This window comes from Sus scrofa, chromosome 4, assembly GCF_000003025.6.
Source record: "Sus scrofa isolate TJ Tabasco breed Duroc chromosome 4, Sscrofa11.1, whole genome shotgun sequence".
Lineage (NCBI taxonomy): Eukaryota > Metazoa > Chordata > Mammalia > Artiodactyla > Suidae > Sus > Sus scrofa.
The window spans coordinates 18,717,698-18,739,382 of NC_010446.5; the positions used below are offsets into that span (position 1 = coordinate 18,717,698).

Sequence of the window (21,685 nt, forward strand, 5' to 3'; positions counted from 1 at the left end):
ATTATGTCCTTCTCTACATGGGCTGACTTAGTGCCCTGGCACAGGAAAAATCTCCAGAAAGGAAAATCAGAACTGGGTTGCAAGCAAAGTGACAATTATTTAGTGAGGACCTTTTATGTGCAAAGCAATTCAGATCCGATGCCTGCTTTCTGCAGTCATGCTATTCATTAACACAGGATGATGCTAAATGGGCAGGAGAGACAGTCACTGCATCAGGTATTCAAGGAGTGAAGACACCTGTGGGTCTGGGACAATCAACAAAAACTTCATTCATGAGACAGGGGTTAAGATAAGCCTTGGACCAAGAGGAAGATACACATGCAATGGGGAAAAGGCAGGCCATTTCTAAAGGGGAAAGAACAAAGTGTCCAGAAGTGCAGAAGCAGAAATACACATGGCCTGTGGCGTGGATCAAGAAGGAACATGAAATATTATCTTTGTAATTTGCACTTTACATTCCAAGTTTGATCAAGGGAATATCTTACCCATCTCACCAAAGTAATATGACTCACAGAGCAGACAGGTAAGAGTTAGCTTTTCTCCTGATCTATATTCCATAAAATCATGTCCTAGAAAATACTTTTTATCTCTCAGTTATCTCTTTTCCTATCACCTTCTTTGAGGTTAATATGTAACCCCACGTTCCCACATCTGGAGTGGGAGATCTTGGCCAATTACAGAATTGGGTGAAATTTAATCAAAGGAATCCATTATTGTATTATACAATACTGCCAAGACCTATGAAGGATAGAAGAAAAGGCTAAGCAGGCTCTCTACTTGAAAGAAACTTTAGTAGGGAAGATAAAACCTTGGTCCATGGAACTATTAAATAAAATACTGCCTCATGTCAAAGGAAGATGAGCCACAACCAGTATTTCACAAAGTTTAGGGTTGCCATGGTCTATATAGGCATATGTGAATCATAAGTTGACATGACTCATGAATTATCTCAAAGCTGCAACAGGACTTGCCCAGTATGGGCACTGCACACAAAAAAAGCACCAGACCACAAAACTGTAATTCAGAAAGACACATGTACCCCTATGTTCATAGCAGCACTACTCACAATAGCCAAGACATAGAAGTAACCTAAATGTGCATTAACGGATGAACGGGTTAAGAAGATGTGGTACATATATACAATGGTACATTACTCAGCCATAAAAAAAGAAAAAACAATGCCACTTGTAGCAACATGGGTGCAACTAGAGATTCTCATACTAAGTGAGGCAATTCAGCAAGACAAATACCGTATGATATCACTTATATGTGGAATCTAAATTATGGCACAAATGAACCTATCTACAAAACAGAAACAGACTCAGACACATAAGACAGACTTGGGGTTGCCAAGGTAGGAGGAGGAAATGGAATGGACAGGGAGCTTGAGGTTAATAGATGCAAACTATTACACTATTACATTTAGAATGGATAAGCAATGAGGTCCTACTATATAGCAAAGGGAACTATGTCCAGTCTCTTGAGATAAACCATGATGGAAGATAATATAAGAAAGGGACTATATATATATTATATATATGTATGTATGCCTGACTCACTTTGCTGTACAGTAGAAATTGGCACAACATTGTAAATCAACTATACTTCAATAAATTTTTTTTCCTTTTTGTCTTTTTGCCTTTCCTTGGGCCATTCCCACGGCATGTGGAGGTTCCCAGGCTAGGGGTTGAATTGGAGCTATAGCCGCTGGCCTACACCACAGCTCATGGCAACACCGGATCCTTAATCCACTGAGCAAGGACAGAGATCGAACCCTCAACCTCATGGTTCCTAGTCGGATTCGTTAACCACTGTGCCATGACAGGAACTCAATAAAATTAAAAAAAAAAAAATTTTTTTAAAAACACCAGACCTAGGAAGTGAGCTCTCTACTTCCCATGACATATGTGGACAAAGAATGACAACCGCTGCCATATCAGCAAAGGATTTTGCAGCCAAAAAGCCGTCAGCCACTGGAGCTGTCCCCAAGAATATACCCTGAGGAGATTTAGTATGGGAAAGAACAGAATACCGGCCCTGTACATACCTATCAAAGGAATATTTCAACGAGCCAGGACTCTTGCATCTTCCCAAATACAGCAAAGTGCTAAATTCATTTAGTTGAGATGTCTGGGTTTCTTTAATTAACAGTAATCTTTTGATGTTCCAACGACCTGGTTTTGATGCAAAGCTCATATATATCCTGGTTTTTCCCTTGCCTATTCAGAGCAGTACTTCCGAGCTCCCTGAGAGTCTGTCTTCTAGGTTTAAGTCCCAACAAAACATAATTCTCAGCTTTTAGGTTGTGCATTTCTTTTCATTATGCACATATATGTGATGCTGCATCTGTCCAAAGGAGGGGTGTCACTTTCTAATTCTGCCTGGATGGGGCATATTTTCTTAATTCATCCATCTAGAGCAGATATCTCATTAGCTCAAAAGCCTCTTAGGGGTGCACTGGGGGTTCTGATCCTTCTTTAGCATGCAAGCAGACATGGCTCTTAATAAAAACTTTGTGGGTTACCCAATTTTCTCAATATTCAGGATAAATAAATTGGAAGCTGAATAGATGGGGTAGAATTAATTTAGGTCCATTGTTTGGAACTTTATCATTGTGTAAGCACCACCCTTACACTCTGCTTTGGTGCATTCAGTGAGAGGAGTGGTCCAACTTACCTCGTTCTCCTGGGGTCCCTGGCACACCTGCATTTCCTGGGAAGCCTGGGCTACCTGGTGGTCCTTGTTCACCAGGGGCTCCAGGCGAGCCCGGTCTCCCAGGCTCCCCAGGAGGCCCTTGGATGGTCCGGATTGATGAGGAGTGGCTGGGAATCTGGTTGAGGATGGCTGTGTACCTCGCCATGTGACCTGAGACATGAAAGGACAAAGCAGTCAATGAAGTGTTGCACTGAGAAGGGGAGGATTGGAGGTATTATTTGTCAAGGCTCTGAGCAATTATTTGAGACACTCACCAAGGGAAGAGGCACATCCCTCTGAAATAAGTTGATTTCCAACTTGAAAGATTTTTTTCTTTTCTTTTCTTTTTTTTTTTTTTTTTGCATTTTACTTTGGATGATATTAACAGCTGGGTTATAGTCAAGTTGCAACTCATGTGTTTGGAATTCCATAGCTCACGTCAGCATCTCAGTAAACATCACTGAGCAAAAGTCATAAATTTTTATCTTCACCCCCAACATTTATTTGACTCCGAAACCCTCACCCAGCTGCCCTCTTTCTCCAGTAATTTCCACCCAAGTGATTTGTCTTTTTTCCAACCCACAAAGCCTGCTCCACCCTCTTGCTCACAAATCCCCAGGCAAGTGCCCTGTTTCAACTCATCTCTTCATTGCCAAGCCTGTTTTTTTTTCCTGCAGAAACCTTTACTTGGGTCTCAACTGCAGAAACTCCCACTAGGTTTATTATTTTTTAAATCTGGCTCTCTCTTCCATAATCCCTTAACTCGATTGTGCCTGGAAGAATATATTTAAATAACTAGAAGTATAGACTGATAAAATATTTGATGCCATAATGCCCCATTTTCCCAGCATCCTCGAGATATTTTCCCAGTGAATTTTCTAGATGACTAGTATTTATTCCTTTTTAAACATTCAGACCTAAATAAAGAATAGTAACCATTTTAGAGGGATAATTTCTAAGATATATCCGATGCATTCCATTTTTTTTTTTAAATAGGTCTGCATCCATAGCATATGGAAGTTTCCAGGCCAGGGGTTGAATTGGAGCCGTAGCTGCCGGCCTACACCACAGCCACAGTGATGCCAGATCCAAGCTAGCTGTGTCTGCAACCTACACCACAGCTCATGGCAATGCAGGATCCTCAACCCACTGAGTAGGGCCAGGGATCAAACCCACGTCCTCATGGATACTAGTCAGATTCTTACTCTGCTGAGCCACAGTGGCAACTCCTATTCAGTGCATTCCTAAGCAGAGGACCATGACTGTCACTGGGAGTGGCTTCTTGATGACTCAAGAGCCATTGCCAGGCACGTTCATGAACGTTTGGGTGGGATAAGACATTTGCACATCTGCTTTTCCAACTTCCTCCTTGGATAGGGGGCCATCCTTTATCACTTTCTCTAGCTGTCATCGCTTGGGCTTCACACAGTTTCCCATACAATGGGGTAATGCGCCTGATCCGCTCAGAACGAAAAGCCAGATAAACAGAGCATGTGAGGAATTATATGCTAAATCATAAATCAGGTTCTGAGGTGCAGCCTAAGGAATGACCTCAGAAGCCCAGAGAAACGTGAAGTGGTGAGTGGCAAGCCAGACGAGGTGCCAGAAATCCAGCTTCCAGGTAGCTTGGGTTTAACTCATGAAGATACATGCCGTCTCTACTAGTTCTTTCTCTCATGATGCTATCGACATTGGCATTGGCAGGGCCTCTCCCTTTCACACACCTGTTTCAGCTCTTCTCTAACCCCTGCTGGTTTCCATTTCCTAGAAGCTGTTCACAAGAGTCTGGAGAATTCCTGACAGGAAAGACTGGGTTTTAAACTCTCAATTTTTAGGGCATGTTTCAAAGCATCACATATTTATATAAATTTTTTATTCTGCAATGGAATAAGACAGCAACAACTGTGAACTCTTCCTGAGATTATGGTCAGGGAGTCCTGCTAGGATTTAATTCTTAGGTTTTCTTAAAATAATTACCCAACCATTTACATGGGACACTTGAAAGGACAAAGCCACAAAATAATCCAAGACATAGGTTAGCTTTGGATGTCTTCTACTTCATGCTCAAGCTCCCTTTTATAATTAACCATGTTTTCAGAGATCCTATTTTGGGAAGAAACTTAAGTAGTTTCATTTAACTGGTAAATTCTCTCTTTCCCACACACTAGTCTGGGCAATATAATATAAAATGATATAAAGCGAAAATATAGGAAGGAATACTACTGCATCTGAAGAGAGTAGCTTTTGGAGTTCCCGTTGTGGCTCAGCGGTAGCGAACCCTACTAGTATCCATGAGGATGCTGGTTCAATCCCTGGCCCTGCTCAGCCCATTAAGGATCCCAGATGATGCTCAGATCCCGAGTTGCTATGGCTGTGGTGTAGGCCGGCAGCTACAGCTCAGATTCAATCCCTAGCCTATGAACTTCCATATGCCCCTGGTGTAGCCCTAAAAAAGACCAAAAAAAAAAAAAAAAAAGAAAGAAAAAAAAAACCCAAAAAACAAAAAACCCACGAAGCTAGTAGCTTTGTACTCAGTTTTGCCTAAGATTTCTGTCTTCATGAAAACTCTCCCAAGCCCTCTGAAGAGCGTCACTCCATGCTCTTCAGGGTGAGAGCTGGGCTTTTCTACTATAGACGGAATTTTGGACCCAGCCAATGAAGTCTTCTTAGACACTGAGAAGACTCCCAAACTTCTTGGGTTAAAAAAATGCATAACCTCAAAGTTGTTAAGGCAGCCACACAAGTAATGTCAGCCCTGGAGAGAGAGGATGCTCTGACAATGCAAGCTTGACAGCAGAGCTGGATTTGAGATAAATATTTCACCTCTACGTGGCCTCGGATCTTTACGGAACTAAACAGATTATTGGCAGAGAGAAGGGCCCACCATTGTAGCCCTCCGGTTAGATTACTGAGACAAAATATAAACTCAGTGGACAGGGAGAAACATACAAAATACATGAGTACGTAAGCAATGAGCATGAATCGGTAACTGCAATAACGGGCGGGGGGTAAATTCAAGTTAAAATGAAGAAATGGGACAGGCGTGATGTAAGGTGTGTGTGTTCCAGTGTAATTTGTGGAATGAAGCCCAAGTATCATATCAAAGGTCACAGAAAGCCTGTCCCTATGTATGCACGTGTGTTTGTGTGTCTGTATGTTTGGGTGTCAGTCTTAAATGGAAGGGCCCAAGGCTAACCGAAAGACATGGAGGAGAAAGAGGTATGGATTCAAACACAGTGATTTGAAAGTAGCTTCTGATGCCTTTGTTTGGCAGCTTTCAAGTGCTGAGGACTTGAAGCAAAAAAACAAAAAACAAAAAACAAACCAAAAAAAAAAACAACAAAAAAGGAAAAACATAAAAACCTATCTATTTGGAGAGATGAAGAAATGGAAGATTTGATCCTTGAGCAGTCAAGTTCAATCTCCATGGGCAAACAGAGAGGTTTAGGACAAACAACAGAGAGGAATTTGGCCTCTGTACCATGGATGAAGAACTCTAAGGTAATCTGTGATGATCTCTCAGGTAGTTAGTGATGGCCTCTTGTAGACCTTATGTGTCTGTACCAGGACAAAGCTTAGTCTTTACACTTATGCAAAAGGCAAATCCACAATTGGACAAGCAACAGAAAACACCTGTAACCATAATGCACTTACTTTGGATGAGCTGTTCGCACACCTGACGTGCCACCGCTCTCACCATGGCTTGAGACTGTAGGTCACCCTGGATGAGAAAAAAGCAGACTCCTGACTCTCAGCCACGAGCCCAGCCAATGGCAGGACTTCCAGCATGGCGGTCGAACTCTACTCATTGGTGGCACCTGGGCTTCTTGGCTCCCAGCAACAGGCAGGATCAACCACCATGGTGCATTAAGGAAAAGGTGTCAGCAACCTCACACTTAACAGTGCAAGGTTCCTGAGAGCCTTTTATTAAACTAAAAAGCTCAAGTAAGCATTTCCAGTCTCAAATTCTAAAAGATTTAAGTTTTGAAACAAATCCATATGTATTTAATGCCTTATTTATCCCTCTTTGGAGCTTATAAAATGCAGCACTTTCTCAGGCAGTGGTTCATTTAATGCTAATTACAACTCAGATGAAAGATGTTAAAGCCATTTCATAGATGAACACATTGGCCAAGATTTCACAGGGGTCACTGGATGAGCCCCAGATCAACGCTATATCTACTAGAGCCAATTGCAGAATGATATTAGCGGTGGTGCTGTTTTTCAACGAAGAGAGATGGCCCTTCAAATGAATTAAGTTGCATAGTCAGTTCTGTGATTCCATGCTGCCATTCTCTTCCTGGATGCCAATACTGGAAACGTGTGAGCCTCAATCTACCGCTTGGCCTTTTGCACAGAGCTTTTACTTTTCTGAAGCCTTTTCACATCCATTATATAATTTCTTCATCAAATCCACTTTGTGATTTAGATGAGTTTGATTCTCTCTCTTTTATCCTGAAAGCAATGGGCCTAAGGTCATCTAGCTGGATTGTAGCAGATCTGCAGCTAGAAGCCAGCCCTCCTGACTTCTAGCCTACGGGGTGGTTTCCACTTGAAAATGTACTCACAGTAAGTGAGGTGAGGAGTGGGGGAGGGAGGACTGGAATAGAGCAATGAGTAATTATGACAGTAAATGATCAACCGTCCAGAGAATACTTACTCTTTCTCCTCTCTCTCCCTTTGCTCCAGGGGCACCCTGTAAAATTTGAAATGGTCAAGTTACTTGTGACAGAGCACTCAGTCAACCATCCGGATAACCCATCTTAGCTTACTGCATTAAGATGCTTTTCTTAGCTTTCATAATTCTGCATCAAAAACAGATACGCAACAACAAGAATAAACAGAGAGCGGCCGGCAATCCCACCAGGCAGAGATAACTCTTAAATATTTCACTCCTCCGGACTTTGAATGCACAGACACAGTCAGGCTTGGAAACAAAATTGGGATCATGCAGCAACACTGCTGCCGCTGTAACACTGCTTTTGCAACACTGCTGCCCTGAATAAATCATGCCCATCTTTTCACACTAAACACCACTCTGAATTGTATTCTGCTGATGCCGCATGATTTATTTCACAAATCTCTGCGGGAGACATAAGTGGTTTTCATTTTTGAAAGAGAATCTTTCACAAGAAGGAAAAGCTCTTCCAACCTAAGAGTTCAAGTAAAAGATGAAATTTGTGAAACCCCACAGCCTCACCCTGTTCTCCAGCCAACATAATAGTATACGGTTCTTTCCCTGGATCCTCCTTGATAACCTGAGCTCATGTTAACATGGATTCTCAGCTAGATTATTTTGTTTTGTGGCTTAGCTACTCTTTGACCCAGAAGAAACTTTACCATAATGGTAAACACTTTTATTGAAAAAACAATGGCGTTCTTAGTGTTTCTGCAATGAAATTACATGTATAATGAAAAACATGTGTCTTTAGAAGAAAGTCATCTTTCTGTTTCAACTCCAAAACAGTGTAACAGGCTTATTAAACAATGCTTTTATAGTCTCTACCAAAGGGACAGTGAGTCCCATTTATAGATGGAATTTGCCATGTTGTCAGGCTGTTTCCAATTGTTACTATAATCTCACCCAAATTCAAAATTCTGGGTTCACCCCATGATGTGCAGGTAAACTGGCTTTCTGGAAAAATAAAATGCCCTGACCTGCAATGTTCACTGCTTTTAGTGGTGTAAATACTTGTACTATAGTCGATTGAAATGTGCTGTCACTGAAGATGAAGTTTCAAAGGGAAAAGAAATGTACTCTCTTGAGCAGTCAGAAGCCAGCCCACCAGTGATTCTGTCTTTTCTCCTTCCTTTTCTTGCCTCTTGCATGCCTGTTCAACACACACACACACACACACACACACACTTTTTGCATTGAAATTTTTCCTACGTCCATCCCTTCTATTCCATCATCCAGGTACTTATCCTAACCATCTCACAATCTCACACCAGGGCATGTGCAACTTGCTTCTAATGGCCTCTTTAACTAAAGACTCTCTTCCAGTTAATCGACACAACCACTAGTCTCATCTTCCTCACGCAGCACCAGCAAACAAGTAAGAAACCTCAGTGACTCTTGATTGATGGCAGCTCTTCCTCTATTCATAATCACACATTGATAGACACCCATGTGACAAAGCCCTCAAATTCAGTCTTGTTATTTAACCTCAATTTCCCTGTCTCCTGCTCATCAAAATTACAGCTTTTCATTCCCAGAGACCTGGTCTACTCAGTGTATACAAACACTGGAAATGTGAGAAAAGTAGCAAGCATGTATCTTTTTTTTTTCTCTCTCTTTTTTTTTTTTTTTTGTCTTTTTGCTATTTCTTTGGGCCGCTCCCGCGGCATATGGAGGTTCCCAGGCTAGGGGTCGAATCGGAGCTGTAGCCACCGGCCTACGCCAGAGCCACAGCTATGCGGGATCCGAGCCACGTCTGCAACCTACACCACAGCTCACGGCAACGCCGGATCGTTAACCCACTGAGCAGGGGCAGGGACCGAACCCGCAACCTCGTGGTTCCTAGTCGGATTCGTTAACCACTGCGCCATGATGGGAACTCCAACAAGCATGTATCTTAAACATTAAGTATCGACAGTAGGAATATTCTAATGCAGTACTTAGTTCAAGTATCAGCTATTTCACACCAAGTTTTTACTATCATGCATATTTAATGACAAGTCAATGCATGGATTTCTGGGTAGATGGTGAGATCTCCATTGAGGACCATAACTTACTTTACATTTCCAAAACTACTTCGCCTGTTTTTTGCATAAAAGAGTCATTCAAACATTCAACTTAAATCCAATATTTAAGTAAAATATTTACTCGCAATCTAGGACTAGTACCTATTTCCTCTGACCTAGAGTTTCTTTTTGTTTTACTAATAAAGAGAAGAAAATATTAACAGACTTCACCTAGACGTATAAATCCACTCTTTAGTGTGATGTAAGATAATTTTCCAATGTTGCGAAGGAGATTAATAATCAACAGTCAAGAGAACTTTATTTGAAAAAACACACACAAGGATAGGATCTGACTGTTAGGTATATGGGTGTTCAGTCTGAATTCTTTCAATTTTGTGGGCATTTGAAAACTTTCATACGAATATTTGGCGAAAAAAATATAAGGCACAGGATCTGCAAGCTACTTAAAGCCTCTGAGTTTCTTTCTTTTTTTTTTTTTTTGTCTTTTTTTTTTTGTCTTTTTTTTGTTGTTGTTGTTGCTGTTTCTTGGGCCGTTCCCGCGGCATATGGAGGTTCCCAGGCTAGGGGTTGAATCAGAGCTGTAGCCACCAGCCTACGCCAGAGCCACAGCAACTCGGGATCCGAGCCGCGTCTGCAACCTACACCACAGCTCACGGCAACGCCGGATCGTTAACCCACTGAGCAAGGGCAGGGATCGAACCCGCAACCTCATGGTTCCTAGTCGGATTCGTTAACCACTGCGCCACGACGGGAACTCCTGAGTTTCTTTTTAAGATGAGGCCATTGAAAAGTCCTTGGCGTCCCTTGCAATGTTAGCATCCCATGATATAGTCATTATTTGGAACGAGGTAGCACATAGGATAGAAACTGATGAAAAATACCAAAGCTGGGCTTGCAGGGAAGACTCTCAACCTCTACAAAGAAAGCAGAACCTCACCGTCTGAGAACTCTTGGCATAAGGGCTCCACAAAACAGTCTGTGTCCTGCCTGTGGACTGCTGTACCCCAGTTCCCAGGACTATGTTGGGACATGGCAGGTGCTCAATATATGTGTTAACTGAATGAATGAATGGCTGAATGACACTTCAAGTGTGGGTGACAAGCCAATTTGTGCTTTAACAACCTTGATTGGAAAAAAGAAAAAAAAATGCTTAGGACAGAACTCAGGCACTGGGTTTCAAGATTGTTAGAGTTGATTCTGTTAAAAGATACCCCATTTTCATTATAAAAACTTTTTGCAAAAGTAAGATATTCAAGGCATCCCTAACCCCCTAATTATTTGGGGAAATAAATGTACTAGCTGTGTCCTTTGCTCTCATTTCTTAAGCGCCCTGAATGGCCAAGTTCCTAAAGATGTAGTCATTTCGGCTGGTAGAATTAGTTGGAGAAAAGAGCTACTTACAGTATCACAAAATAAATCCTTAATGGAACCAGCTTTGCAAGTATTTGACACAAAACAAAAAACCAAAATCAGCAAAAATAAGTACTCCACATTTTTAATATATTAAGAAACTGTAAATATTAGTAGTTTCGTACTCAAACTGCTTTTACCATGTCCTCAGCACTGTGCTCAGTATATTATCTCATTTAATCCTCATAACGTTTAACTCATTTAACCCTTATCATACTTAACTCATTTTATCCTTGCAAGATAAACTCATTTATTCTTTATAACAACCTTATGAGATATTACTTCCATTTTACGTATAAGGAGTGATGCCTTAAGAGGATAAATAACTTGCTCAAGGGTTTACAATAAGAGAACAGAAAAGCTGGGATCAGAACCCAATCAGCTAGGCTCCAGAATGCATGTTTTCTCCCCAGGTCACTTCACTGCTGCCATGGAGGAGAGCATGCTTGACAAATTTTCTGGCCAGAATCTTCTATTGCAGGGAAGATAATCTTTTTCCAAATTAAATAATAATTTAAGAAGCAAACATCCATCTCTCCCTAACTCTAGTAATTCAGAATTAGATTTTAACTTGAGCCATTTCTTAAAATCCATTTTATCTTGAATTTTTTTTTTTTTTTTTTTTTTTTTTTTTTTTTTTTACTTTTTAGGGCCACACCTGAGGTATATGGAAGTTCCGAGGCTAGGGGTCAAATCAGAGCTGCAGCTGCCAGCCTACGCCATGGCCTCAGCAATATGGGATCTGAGCCCCATCTGTGACCTACACCACAACTCAAACCAACGCCGGATCCCTAACTCACTGAGCGAGGCCAGGGATTGAACCTGCATCCTCATGGATACTAGTCGGGTTCATATCCACTGAGCCACAATGGGAACTCCCATCTTGAATATTTTTATTTCTGAACCAACATCTTCTTTTCCATTTCCGTCGCTAGCTACCATTTATTAAGTTGGCTTGTTTGAAATGTTTGTAACTTAGAAAAAGAAATAGTATAAACCCAAGGGATAAGGTAAATAAATGGACAGAATCACCTATCAGCACCTGGCATATAGGAATAGATGTGTTTTTTCAGGGCTGAAATTCCTCAAACTTAAGCTCATGATGCTTGTTACTAAGCAGGCGCAGGACACAGCTGGGTGGTCTCAGAGAAAGATCCATTTAGCGAAATATCTGTATGGCAAAAGTTTTTATTCCAACTTCTCTGACATCCTTCCTTTGATTTTGCAAGGGATAACAAAAACAAACTAAAAATTCCTGAATGAGTGAAGGTCTATAACTCCACCAAAGTATGCTAGGAGGGAAAACACCCATTCCCTGTAGGCGTAGGCAAGAAAACCAGCACATTTTCCTTTAATTTCAGGAACACTTGAAATGAAAAGAAAAGAAAATACAGTAGCAACATTCATAGATTCACAGAATTTTAGCTCTGAAAGGAAGAAGCATGATCTCATGGTCCAAATCTCACACATGAAAGACGTCTGCCAACCAAAATCCAAACATCCCTAGTACAGCTCTAAACGTCTTCCATGTCTGACCCCCAATCTGTTAAGAATGATCTACTCATACTTACCGAATGCCTAATTAGAATGTAGTTATATCTTCGTTCTTTCTTCTTCTATCTTTTAAAATTTCTTTTTACTGCCACACCTGTGGCATACAGAAGTTCCCAGGCCAGGGGTTGAATCAGAGCTGCACCTGCCAGCCTACAGCACAGCCACAGCAACACCAGATCTGAGCCACATCTACCACCTACGCCACAGTTTTCAGCAACGCCAGATCCTTAACCTATGGAGTGAGGCCTGGGATTGAACCCACATCCTCATGGATACTGGTCAGGTTCTTCCCACCGAGTCACAACAGGAACTCCCACTCTTTCTTGTAACAAATACTTCTTATGTACCCTCTCTGAGACTGCGCTGGGGCCTAGGAATAAGTATGTAAGTCTGATAAAATATCTGCCCTCAAGAAACTTTCCTTTTCGTGGAGAGACGGACATGGACAGTTGAAATGCAACATCTCAGCCCAAGGAGGGGAGGGTGGCCTCAAAGGAAATGTGCAGTTTTAGAGAGAAGAGCCGGCATTTCTCTAGGTGGAGAAAGGCGGAAGTAACCCAGACAAATGGAAGAGCAGCCCCAAAGGCAAAAAAAAAAAAAAAGTGTGAAACAGTATGGCATATACAGGGAAGTTTAAATAATTTGGGGTGATTCATCTCCAAGCAAAGGGATTATGTGAGATGAAATCAGGGGCAAAGGAATGGCTCATCATGAAGAACCACGCATACCTGGATGAATATTGGGGACCTAAGTTCTGGTGACAAGAATCCAGTGAGGAGATTCAATTCAAGCCAGGAAATGACACAACAGAAAGATCTGTGCTAGAAAGATTTTCTGACACCTGGAGAATGGACCAAAGCTACAGCAGAGGCAAGGGGGCCAGTTAGAGCTTCTCATGACAATCTGGGTAAGAAATCAAGAGGCCTTGAAGTAAAACTGTGGCAGTGGTGATAAAGCAAGAGAGAGAGTTGAAAAATATTCAAATGTCCAACAGACCTGGTTGTCCTGTGTTTGTGTCATGTCTTATGACAGTCACATCTAAATGATGGCATCTTCCTGTCTTTGTGTGAGGAAATCACATCCATCTTTGAAAGATCCCATTAAAACACAGCCTCTTGGTGCAGAGAAAAGGGGACCCTTCTACACTGTTGGTGGAAATGTAAATTGGTGCAGCCACTAGGGAAAACAGAATGGCGGTTCCTCAAAAAACTAAAAATAGAGTTGCCATTTGATCCAGCATTCTCACTCCTGGGCATATATTCAGAAAAGACAAAAAGTCTAATTCAAAAAGATATATGCACCCTTATGTTCATAGTGGCACTATTTACAACAGCCAAGACATGGAAGCAACTTAAACATCCTTTGGCAGATGAATGAATAAAGAAGATGTGATACATATATACAATGGAATACTACGTAGTTATACAAATTTAAATCATGCCATTTGCAGCAACATGGATGGACCTAGAGGTTATCATATTAAGTGAAGTAAGTCAGACAGAAAAAGACAAATATCATATGATATCACTTATATGTGGAATCTAAAATGAACTTATCTATGAAACAGAAACAGACTCACAACATAGACAACAGACAAGTGGTTCCCAAGGAGGGGGTTGGGGAGGGATGGACTGGGAGTTTGGGATTAGCAGATGCAAACCATTATATATAGGATGGATAACCAACAAGGTCCTACTGTAGAGCACAGGGAAATCTAGTCGATATCCTGTGATAAAATATAATGGAAAAGAATATGAAAAAGAATGTGCATACACACACACACATACATGACTGAATTACTTTGCTGAACAGCAGAAATTAGCATAACATTGTAAATTGACTATAATATAGTAAATTTTAAAAAATCAACCACCTCTTTCAGAAACAGTTCCCCTCACAGGGTTTTCTGCCTCTGTCTCTCTGTCTCTCTCTGTCTGTCTCCTCAATGGAATTTTCATAGTAACTTACTTGTCTTTCCCCTAGGGCATTTCTCACTTTCTGCTTTGTATTTTATATATATATATATATATATATATATATATATATAAAATAAAATTATATTAAATAATATATATTATATACATAATCATCCCCTCTAGATTTATATAATATATAAAATCATTCCCTCTAGATTTTCCAGGATTGTGGAAAGGTATCTTGGTCACCTTTTGTACCCTTCAGGACCCCTTTCCTCATGTCTTTTGTACCTATTGTCACTACTCAGTAAATATTTTAAAATGAATTAATTAGGAAACTGACATTTTGAGAGGCAAAAAAAATCACTTGAGTGATGTGGCTCACACAGCCAGTTAAGGTCATGTGAGGGCCACATCTAGACCACATGTGATGTCTAACGCCACACTCTTTAAACGATGTAGCCCTGGCTCTATCTACCTACATGGATTTCAAGCCAGACGCACGGTCCCTTCTTCTATGTCCTTGATCACCATCTGCTCTCCTGCAGCGAAGGCACCATGTTTTAGCTTATGCTTAAGCTTCAGATGGGAATTATGACCACAAGAGCAGCAATGTACATTCTGCCCGGGGAAGTCGGCAGCCGAAGGCAGGGTGCATGAAAGCAAGCATTTTCCTGGCACCGACGATAGGAAACACACTGCTATTTTCAGTGGGGCAGTGTGTCTTTCTTGGTCTCCTTCCCTCCTGCTTTCCTAGACAGACATCCATGGGCAATCAATCAAGGCTGTAACACCGTGACACGGAGTCTGCTTTACAGTCACACCCATCTGGCAGTCAGCAGGCATATGGCTGCTCATGGCCCAAAATGCAGGGGAGAGTCTAGGCCAGACAGTTCAGAGAACAACTGGCTTTTGAGAGGATGCCCAGTGTCTGTAGACAAAATGGTTTCTGTCTCTGATATAAAATGCCACCATCCAGGGCCTTTTTCTGTTGATTTATAATAACTGAAGATACGCTTATCGACACGTGTTTTAGTTCCAGGAAAAAAAAAAAGATGTATTGCTCTTTCATACACCCCTTATATATATTTTTTTCTTTTTAGGGCTGCACCTGCAGCATAAAGAAATTCCCAGGCTAGGGGTCAAATCAGCACTGCAGCAGCCAGCCTGCACCACAGCCACAACGACTTGAGATGCAAGCCACCTCTGCGACCTAGCTTGCAACTCACAGCAACGCCAGATTCTTAACCCACTGCGTGAGGCCAGCAATCGAAATAGATCCTCATGGATACTAGTCGAGTTCTTAACCCACTGAGCCATAACAGCAACTCCTGTATGCCCCATATTTAAAGACTGTTCTAGAGCAACAAAAGGCCAGATGGATAAGCACAATGGGTCCTACTTACCCAACATATCTCATGTCTTGCCGTATCCCTCCCGAAGCCCCCTGTCCTTTCCTGAGCATCTGCTTGACCCTGTTCCTTTTCTTTCCTTTTTTTTTTTTTAATTTTTATTTTTTGTCTTTTTGCCTTTTCTAGGGCCGCACCCATGGCATATGGAGGTTCCCAGGCTAGGGGTCTAATTGGAGCTGTAGCCACTGGCCTACACCAGAGACACAGCAACTCGGGATCCAAGCCACATCTGTGACCTACACCACAGCTCACAGCAACGCCGGATGCTTAACCCACTGAGCAAGGCCAGGGATCGAACCCACAACCTCATGGTTCCTAGTCGGATTCGTTAACCACGCGCCATGATGGGAATTCCGACCCCTTTCTTCTTTCCTATCCCATTGCATCCTCCTAAGACTAGGATCAACCCAGCTTGGGTTACTGGAACCTGCGAAAATACATTTACGTATGACCAAAGGAAACCAATTTTTTGGTTTTTTTGTTTCACCTCAGGATGCCTCAAAGCCTTTGATGTCCTAAAATTTCTCACGACTTTCTAAGAAATAGTATACACTGTCTTTGAAACTTCTTTACCCAGAAGCCCTTGCTCTCTGAGCCCTGCTAACATATTCCAGAACTCTCGTTCCCTGGAACACATTTTGGGAAGCCGACGGAAGCCTGGTAGCAGAGTTAATGGAACAAGATGTGTGAGGATAAAACAATCACTTTTTTTTTTTTTTCTGTGACCCTCACTAGCTTGCTTTTTGAAAAGAGATCTAAAAGTGTTTCATCAGTGAGGATGTAACCACATTCCAGTTGGCATAAGTGTATGGCTTTGTACAATGACTACTAAGGAGAGCAACTATTTGGGTGTGCCAATTAGGATGTGTTTGCTAAAATATGGCGGCACTTTTTATGTTCATGTGTCATGTGTGGTTGTGTACCTGCATGTGTGTCATGTGACTCACAGCCTAGAATAGAACCCTGAGGACAAAATAATTTATTTGGTTTATTTTACTTTACTATTTTATTTTGTTTTATTTTATTTGCTTTTTAGGGTCACACCTGTGGCATATAGAAGTTCCCAAGGAGTCGAATCGGAGCTGTAGCTGCTGGCCTACACCACAGCCACAGCAACATGGGATCCAAGCCACGTCTTTGACCTACACCGCAGCTTATGGCAATGCCAAACCTTAACCTACTAAGTGAGGCCAGGGATTGAACCCGTGTTCTCATGAGTTAACGCTGAGCCACAATGGGAACTCCACAAAATAATTTTATTGAAATGAGTGTTAAGAATAAAGAGAAACATGACTATTTGGGAAGCCAGGGGGAGAGAGGTTTTTTTCTGCGTGAGAATCAACATTTCTCCTATATCTTGTTCACTCTGGTGGGCATAAAAAGGCCCCCAAAGGGTTCGTGCCCTAAACCCCAGAACATGTGACTGTATCATGTGGCAAAAGGACTTTGACAACATGGTTTAGTTAGGATCTTGAAGTTACCTAAGATGACCTGGGTGGCATAAATGTAATCATATGAGTCATTAAAAGCAAAGAACCTTTTCCTGGCAGTGTTCAGAGGGAGATATGATTATGGGAAAACTGTCAGAGATGCGACTTGGCTGACTTTGAAGATGGAAGTGGGCCATGAGCCAAGGACTATGGAAAGTCTTTAGAAGCCAGTTATCCCCTAGAACTTCCGGAAAGGAGGTGCTGACACCTTGATTTTTAACCCAGTGAGACTGTTAGATAATAAACGTTTGTTGTATTTAGCCACTGAAATTGTGGTAATTTGTTATAGCAGGGATAGAAATCAGATATATTAATCTCTCCTACCTACACCCTTCATATTTCACTGTCTCATAAATCCTTAGAAGTGCCTGCCATGCATATGTACTGATACATCTCAGTTGTTTGAGTTTATGGATACAGATTTAGAACATCACAAATAATATCAGAATGCTGACTAATACCCACACCCGAAAGGAACAACTTGCAAGGTGTCAAATGTGGTTCGGAGGCTGTCATGCAACTACTTTATTTTGCAGAGAGGAAATAGGCCCAAATAGGCTCATTTGTTTCTCCTCCATCCTACCCCCACCCCTTCCCCTGATCACATTTAAACACCAACCTATGAGATTAGAAGCACAAAAATGCTAGGTAACGAGTTTCATGTACTGGGCTTTCATTTACACCACTATTGGCTTCTGTGTGAGTATGTGCTTTAATAGGAAATTCTGTCTTTTTTTGTGTGTCTTTTTGCCTTTTTTGAGCTGCTCCCGTGGCACGTGGAGATTCCCAGGCTAGGGGTCTAATCAGAGCTATAGCCACCGGCCTACGCCAGAGCCACAGCAACGCAGGATCCGAGCCGCGTCTGCGACCCACACCACAGCTCACGGCAATGCCGGATCCTTAACCCACTGAGCAAGGGCAGGGACCGAACCCGCAACCTCATGGTTCCTAGTCGGATTCGTTAACCACTGAGCCACAACAGGAACTCCAGGGAATTCTTTCTTACAGAACTTGGAAAAGAAAAATCTATTCCTATTCTCACTAATCCTGAACTTTCTCAAGCCTTGTGTTTTTCTCCCAGGTGATGGGCTTAATTAACAGACAGTACTGTACCCAAGCCCTGATAACATGGCACTGACTTTGCCAAATGCAGAACAACAAACCATGTAAATAGATATGAGCTACAGATTATTCCCTGTTGGGACCACTGTCTTTAGCCAGGATATAGGCACAGTCTGATCTTAATCTTTATCCTGGGAGAGTCCCTATTTTCCTTATGGATTCCACAGAGTCCAATAGTGAAAAAAAAACTTGACCAAAAGAGATGTTGTAAATTTTAACATGTAAATGAACCAGAGGGATGACTGAGCAACCATTCTGACTGGCTGCTGCCACATACTCACAGGTGGCCCGAGGGCACCTTGGGGTCCCATGCTTCCTGTGATCCCTGGGACTCCGGGGGCACCTGGAATGCCCTAAAAGACAGGAAAATGGGGCAAAGGTGAGGACTCACACATTCTCACAGAGAACATCCAGCTCTCAAGGAGCAGCAAACACACACAGTTGACCCCTGCATCCCCCAGCACCAAGACTTCAGGACCCACTGCTCATTCCTGTGTCTAACTACCAAAAAAGTAAGGAAGGCATTTTAGGAAAAGTCTTCACTCAATTGATTAAATGAAGCTCTTTAAAGGTCAAGCCTAACCTGCGTCTAATAAAAACTACATCAGTGCAGGTGATCTTATGGCTCAGACAGAACGATCAAGCCCCATGGATGCATCATTCTTAAAGGATGTTTTAGGAACAGCTCTGTACCAAAGGATGAGTTCTTACACAACAGCTGAGGTGGATGCCAAGGAGAAAGATCTGGCAGAAGAAAAATCTCTCAAAGGAGATGAATTGCTTTGCAGCAGAGAGTACCCCAGTAGTTCCTGGAAATACTTACAATTGGCCCTGGTGGTCCTGGAGGGCCAGAGGATCCATCCTTTCCAGGAAAGCCCTGGGGGAAGAAAAACACAGTGTGTCAACTATGCAGTTGTTTTACATGGCTTTCAGAAAAGGTGCATCTAATCCCATTTAATATTTGGGGGCCGAGTCCTGTCATTTGCTCTGGACTTCCAAGGATTCACTGCTTTTAAACTCTTCATGGGAGTTGCTCTTGGCAAAGACTTTTGTATCTGTTGGCTCTACGAAATTGTCCAGGGCGAGAATTTTCGCCGTAAGAAATGCCACTTACCAACTTAAACAGGTACTTGTTTCCAGAAAATTTTTTTATGAAACTAAGCATAACAAATGAGAAGAGTGCTCAATTCTGATCATTAATGATCAGACAAAAAGATGAATTAGTGTCTCTTAGGACCCAAGAGAGTTTGGGATAGGGAATCCCTATCACAGGAACCTACATTACAAATTAGGAGTATGACAATATTGCCTATGCTGCAGTTCTTTAGGAGTTGCCCAGGGGAGAACCTGGGGGACTGCCTACTGCAATGATAGGGTTTTGACTATGGGGCAGGTTTGCTGAATGTGTGCCCTCATGAGTACATGTTTGCTTCCCATTCCATGTTGGAAAGGTTTAAGGCAGAAAGCAAATAATGTTCTTCATAAAAATATCTTCCTATAAACACAAAGGTCCTATGGTATAACACAGGGAACTATATTCAATATCCTGTGGTAAGCCATAATGGAGAAGAATATCAAAAAGATTAAGAAGGCGTGGTGTATATATGCACAATGGAATACTACTCAGTCATAAAAAAAGAACAAAATAATGCCATTTGCAGCAACATGGATGCAACTAGAGATTCTCATACAAAGTAAAGTAAGTCAGAAAGAGAAAAACAAATACCATTTGACATCACATATGTAGAATCTAAAATATGGCACAAATGAACCTATCTATAAAATAGAAACAGACTCACAGATAATAGAGAACAGACTTGTGATTGCCAAACAGGAGTGAAGAGGGAGTAGGATGGACTGGGAGTTTGGGGTTAGTAGATGCAAACTATTACATTTATAATGGATAAGAATGAGGTTCTGCTGTATATAGCACAGGGAACTATATCCAATCTCTTGGGATAGAATATGATGGAAGACAGTATGAGAAAAAGAATGTATATATATATGTAAGACTGGGTCACTATGCTGTACAGTAGAGATTGGCCCAATACTATAAATCAACCATACTTTTAAAAAGAATATAAAAAAGTATATACAGTATAACTGAATCACTTTGCTGTACAGCAGAAATCAACACGACATTGTAAATCAACTATAGTTCAATAAAAAACATGCATAAATTATTGAATACGTGTATGTGTGGTTATTTTATGTGAATGTTAAAAAACAGAACAGCTGGAATGACTTTCTCTCAAATGGCTACAGTTCTTAATAATGGGTGCTGGTCTTCCCAATGTAGTTAAAAATGTGAGAGAGGATCTTCCATCTGATTTTTATAATAAGTTCATTTTTATAATAAGTTCAAGACATCCCCTTCTACCACATGGAGAAATGGACTTTTCATCTCGGGATTTATCCCCTCCTAGAGGAATCCAGTCTCATCTTAAACCACTGCAAACCAACATCTCCCAGCTTCTTTTGCTGCCTCTCCCAATCCCCTTCCTGAAGTTCCTGCCCCGTTTCCACCGAGCTGTCTCTTCCAATTATCTTGCTCATGAAAATCCATCTTCTTGGAGAAACCCATCCCCACTCACATTATCTCTCCTTATCTCAAGGGAACAGATAAAAGAGTAAAGATGAGGTTGGCTGAAAAGAAATTGCATGAGTTGGGAGAAAAGGTATGAAATGAAAGGTGGAGTGACGAGGGGGTAGGGTAAGGGTGTAAGAAAAGCAATGGTGAGGGAGTTCCCGTCATGGCTCAGTGGTTAACAAGCCCGACTAGGAACCATGAGAACGCGAGTTCAATTCTCTGGCCTTGCTCAGTGCGTTAAGGATCCGGCATTGCCGTGAGCTGTGGTTAGGTCGGTGGCTCTGACTTGACCCCTAGCCTAGGAACCTCCATATGCCAAGGGTGCAGGCCTTAAAAAAGAAAAGCAAAGCAATGGTGAGCAAGGCCCTTTTATCAGGCTCTCAAGCTCAAATCCTAGCCAGTCTTAAAGCCAGAAAAGGCAGAGGGATTCTAGAACTCACCAATCTTCATGATTTTCCTTTTCGGCCTGGGCGCATGGAGAGGTTACATCTCCCAGCCTCCTGTTCCAGCAATTCTGTTGGAGCCACAGGGCTGAGTGCTGGCCAGGGGCAGGGGGCCAATTCCAGTTCTGAGTCACACACATTTCCCATGGGTAATCGTCCACTCTCTTTTCCCCTTCTGTGACAACTTTAGGGGCCACATGTTTGAGTATCAAAGTTTCCCAAGATGGAAAGACCTTGGGTTCCTAAATGACTATGTGGAACAGAGACCAGACCCCCTCGCCCCACTCCTCTCCCCATCCTGTTGACTGGATTGTGACCAAGCAACAGACTTTATTTCCACTTGATTTCA

The 21,685-nt window shown here is 41.9% G+C and overlaps 1 protein-coding gene across 4 annotated transcripts in view; it reads right to left on the minus strand.

The window, feature by feature from the left end:
• COL14A1 (collagen type XIV alpha 1 chain) overlaps positions 1 to 21,685 on the minus strand; it is a 234,915-nt gene that overhangs the window by 27,501 nt on the left and 185,729 nt on the right. For all 4 annotated transcript variants that reach the window (XM_013996512.2, XM_005662880.3, XM_021090550.1 and 1 more), the window contains exons 41-45: positions 19,127 to 19,180; positions 18,585 to 18,656; positions 7,355 to 7,390; positions 6,349 to 6,415; positions 2,677 to 2,865 (exon numbers count right to left, since the gene is read on the minus strand). In XM_013996512.2, coding sequence (XP_013851966.1) covers positions 2,677 to 2,865; positions 6,349 to 6,415; positions 7,355 to 7,390; positions 18,585 to 18,656; positions 19,127 to 19,180 — 418 coding nt within the window. The remainder of the gene's footprint in view (positions 1 to 2,676; positions 2,866 to 6,348; positions 6,416 to 7,354; positions 7,391 to 18,584; positions 18,657 to 19,126; positions 19,181 to 21,685) is intronic.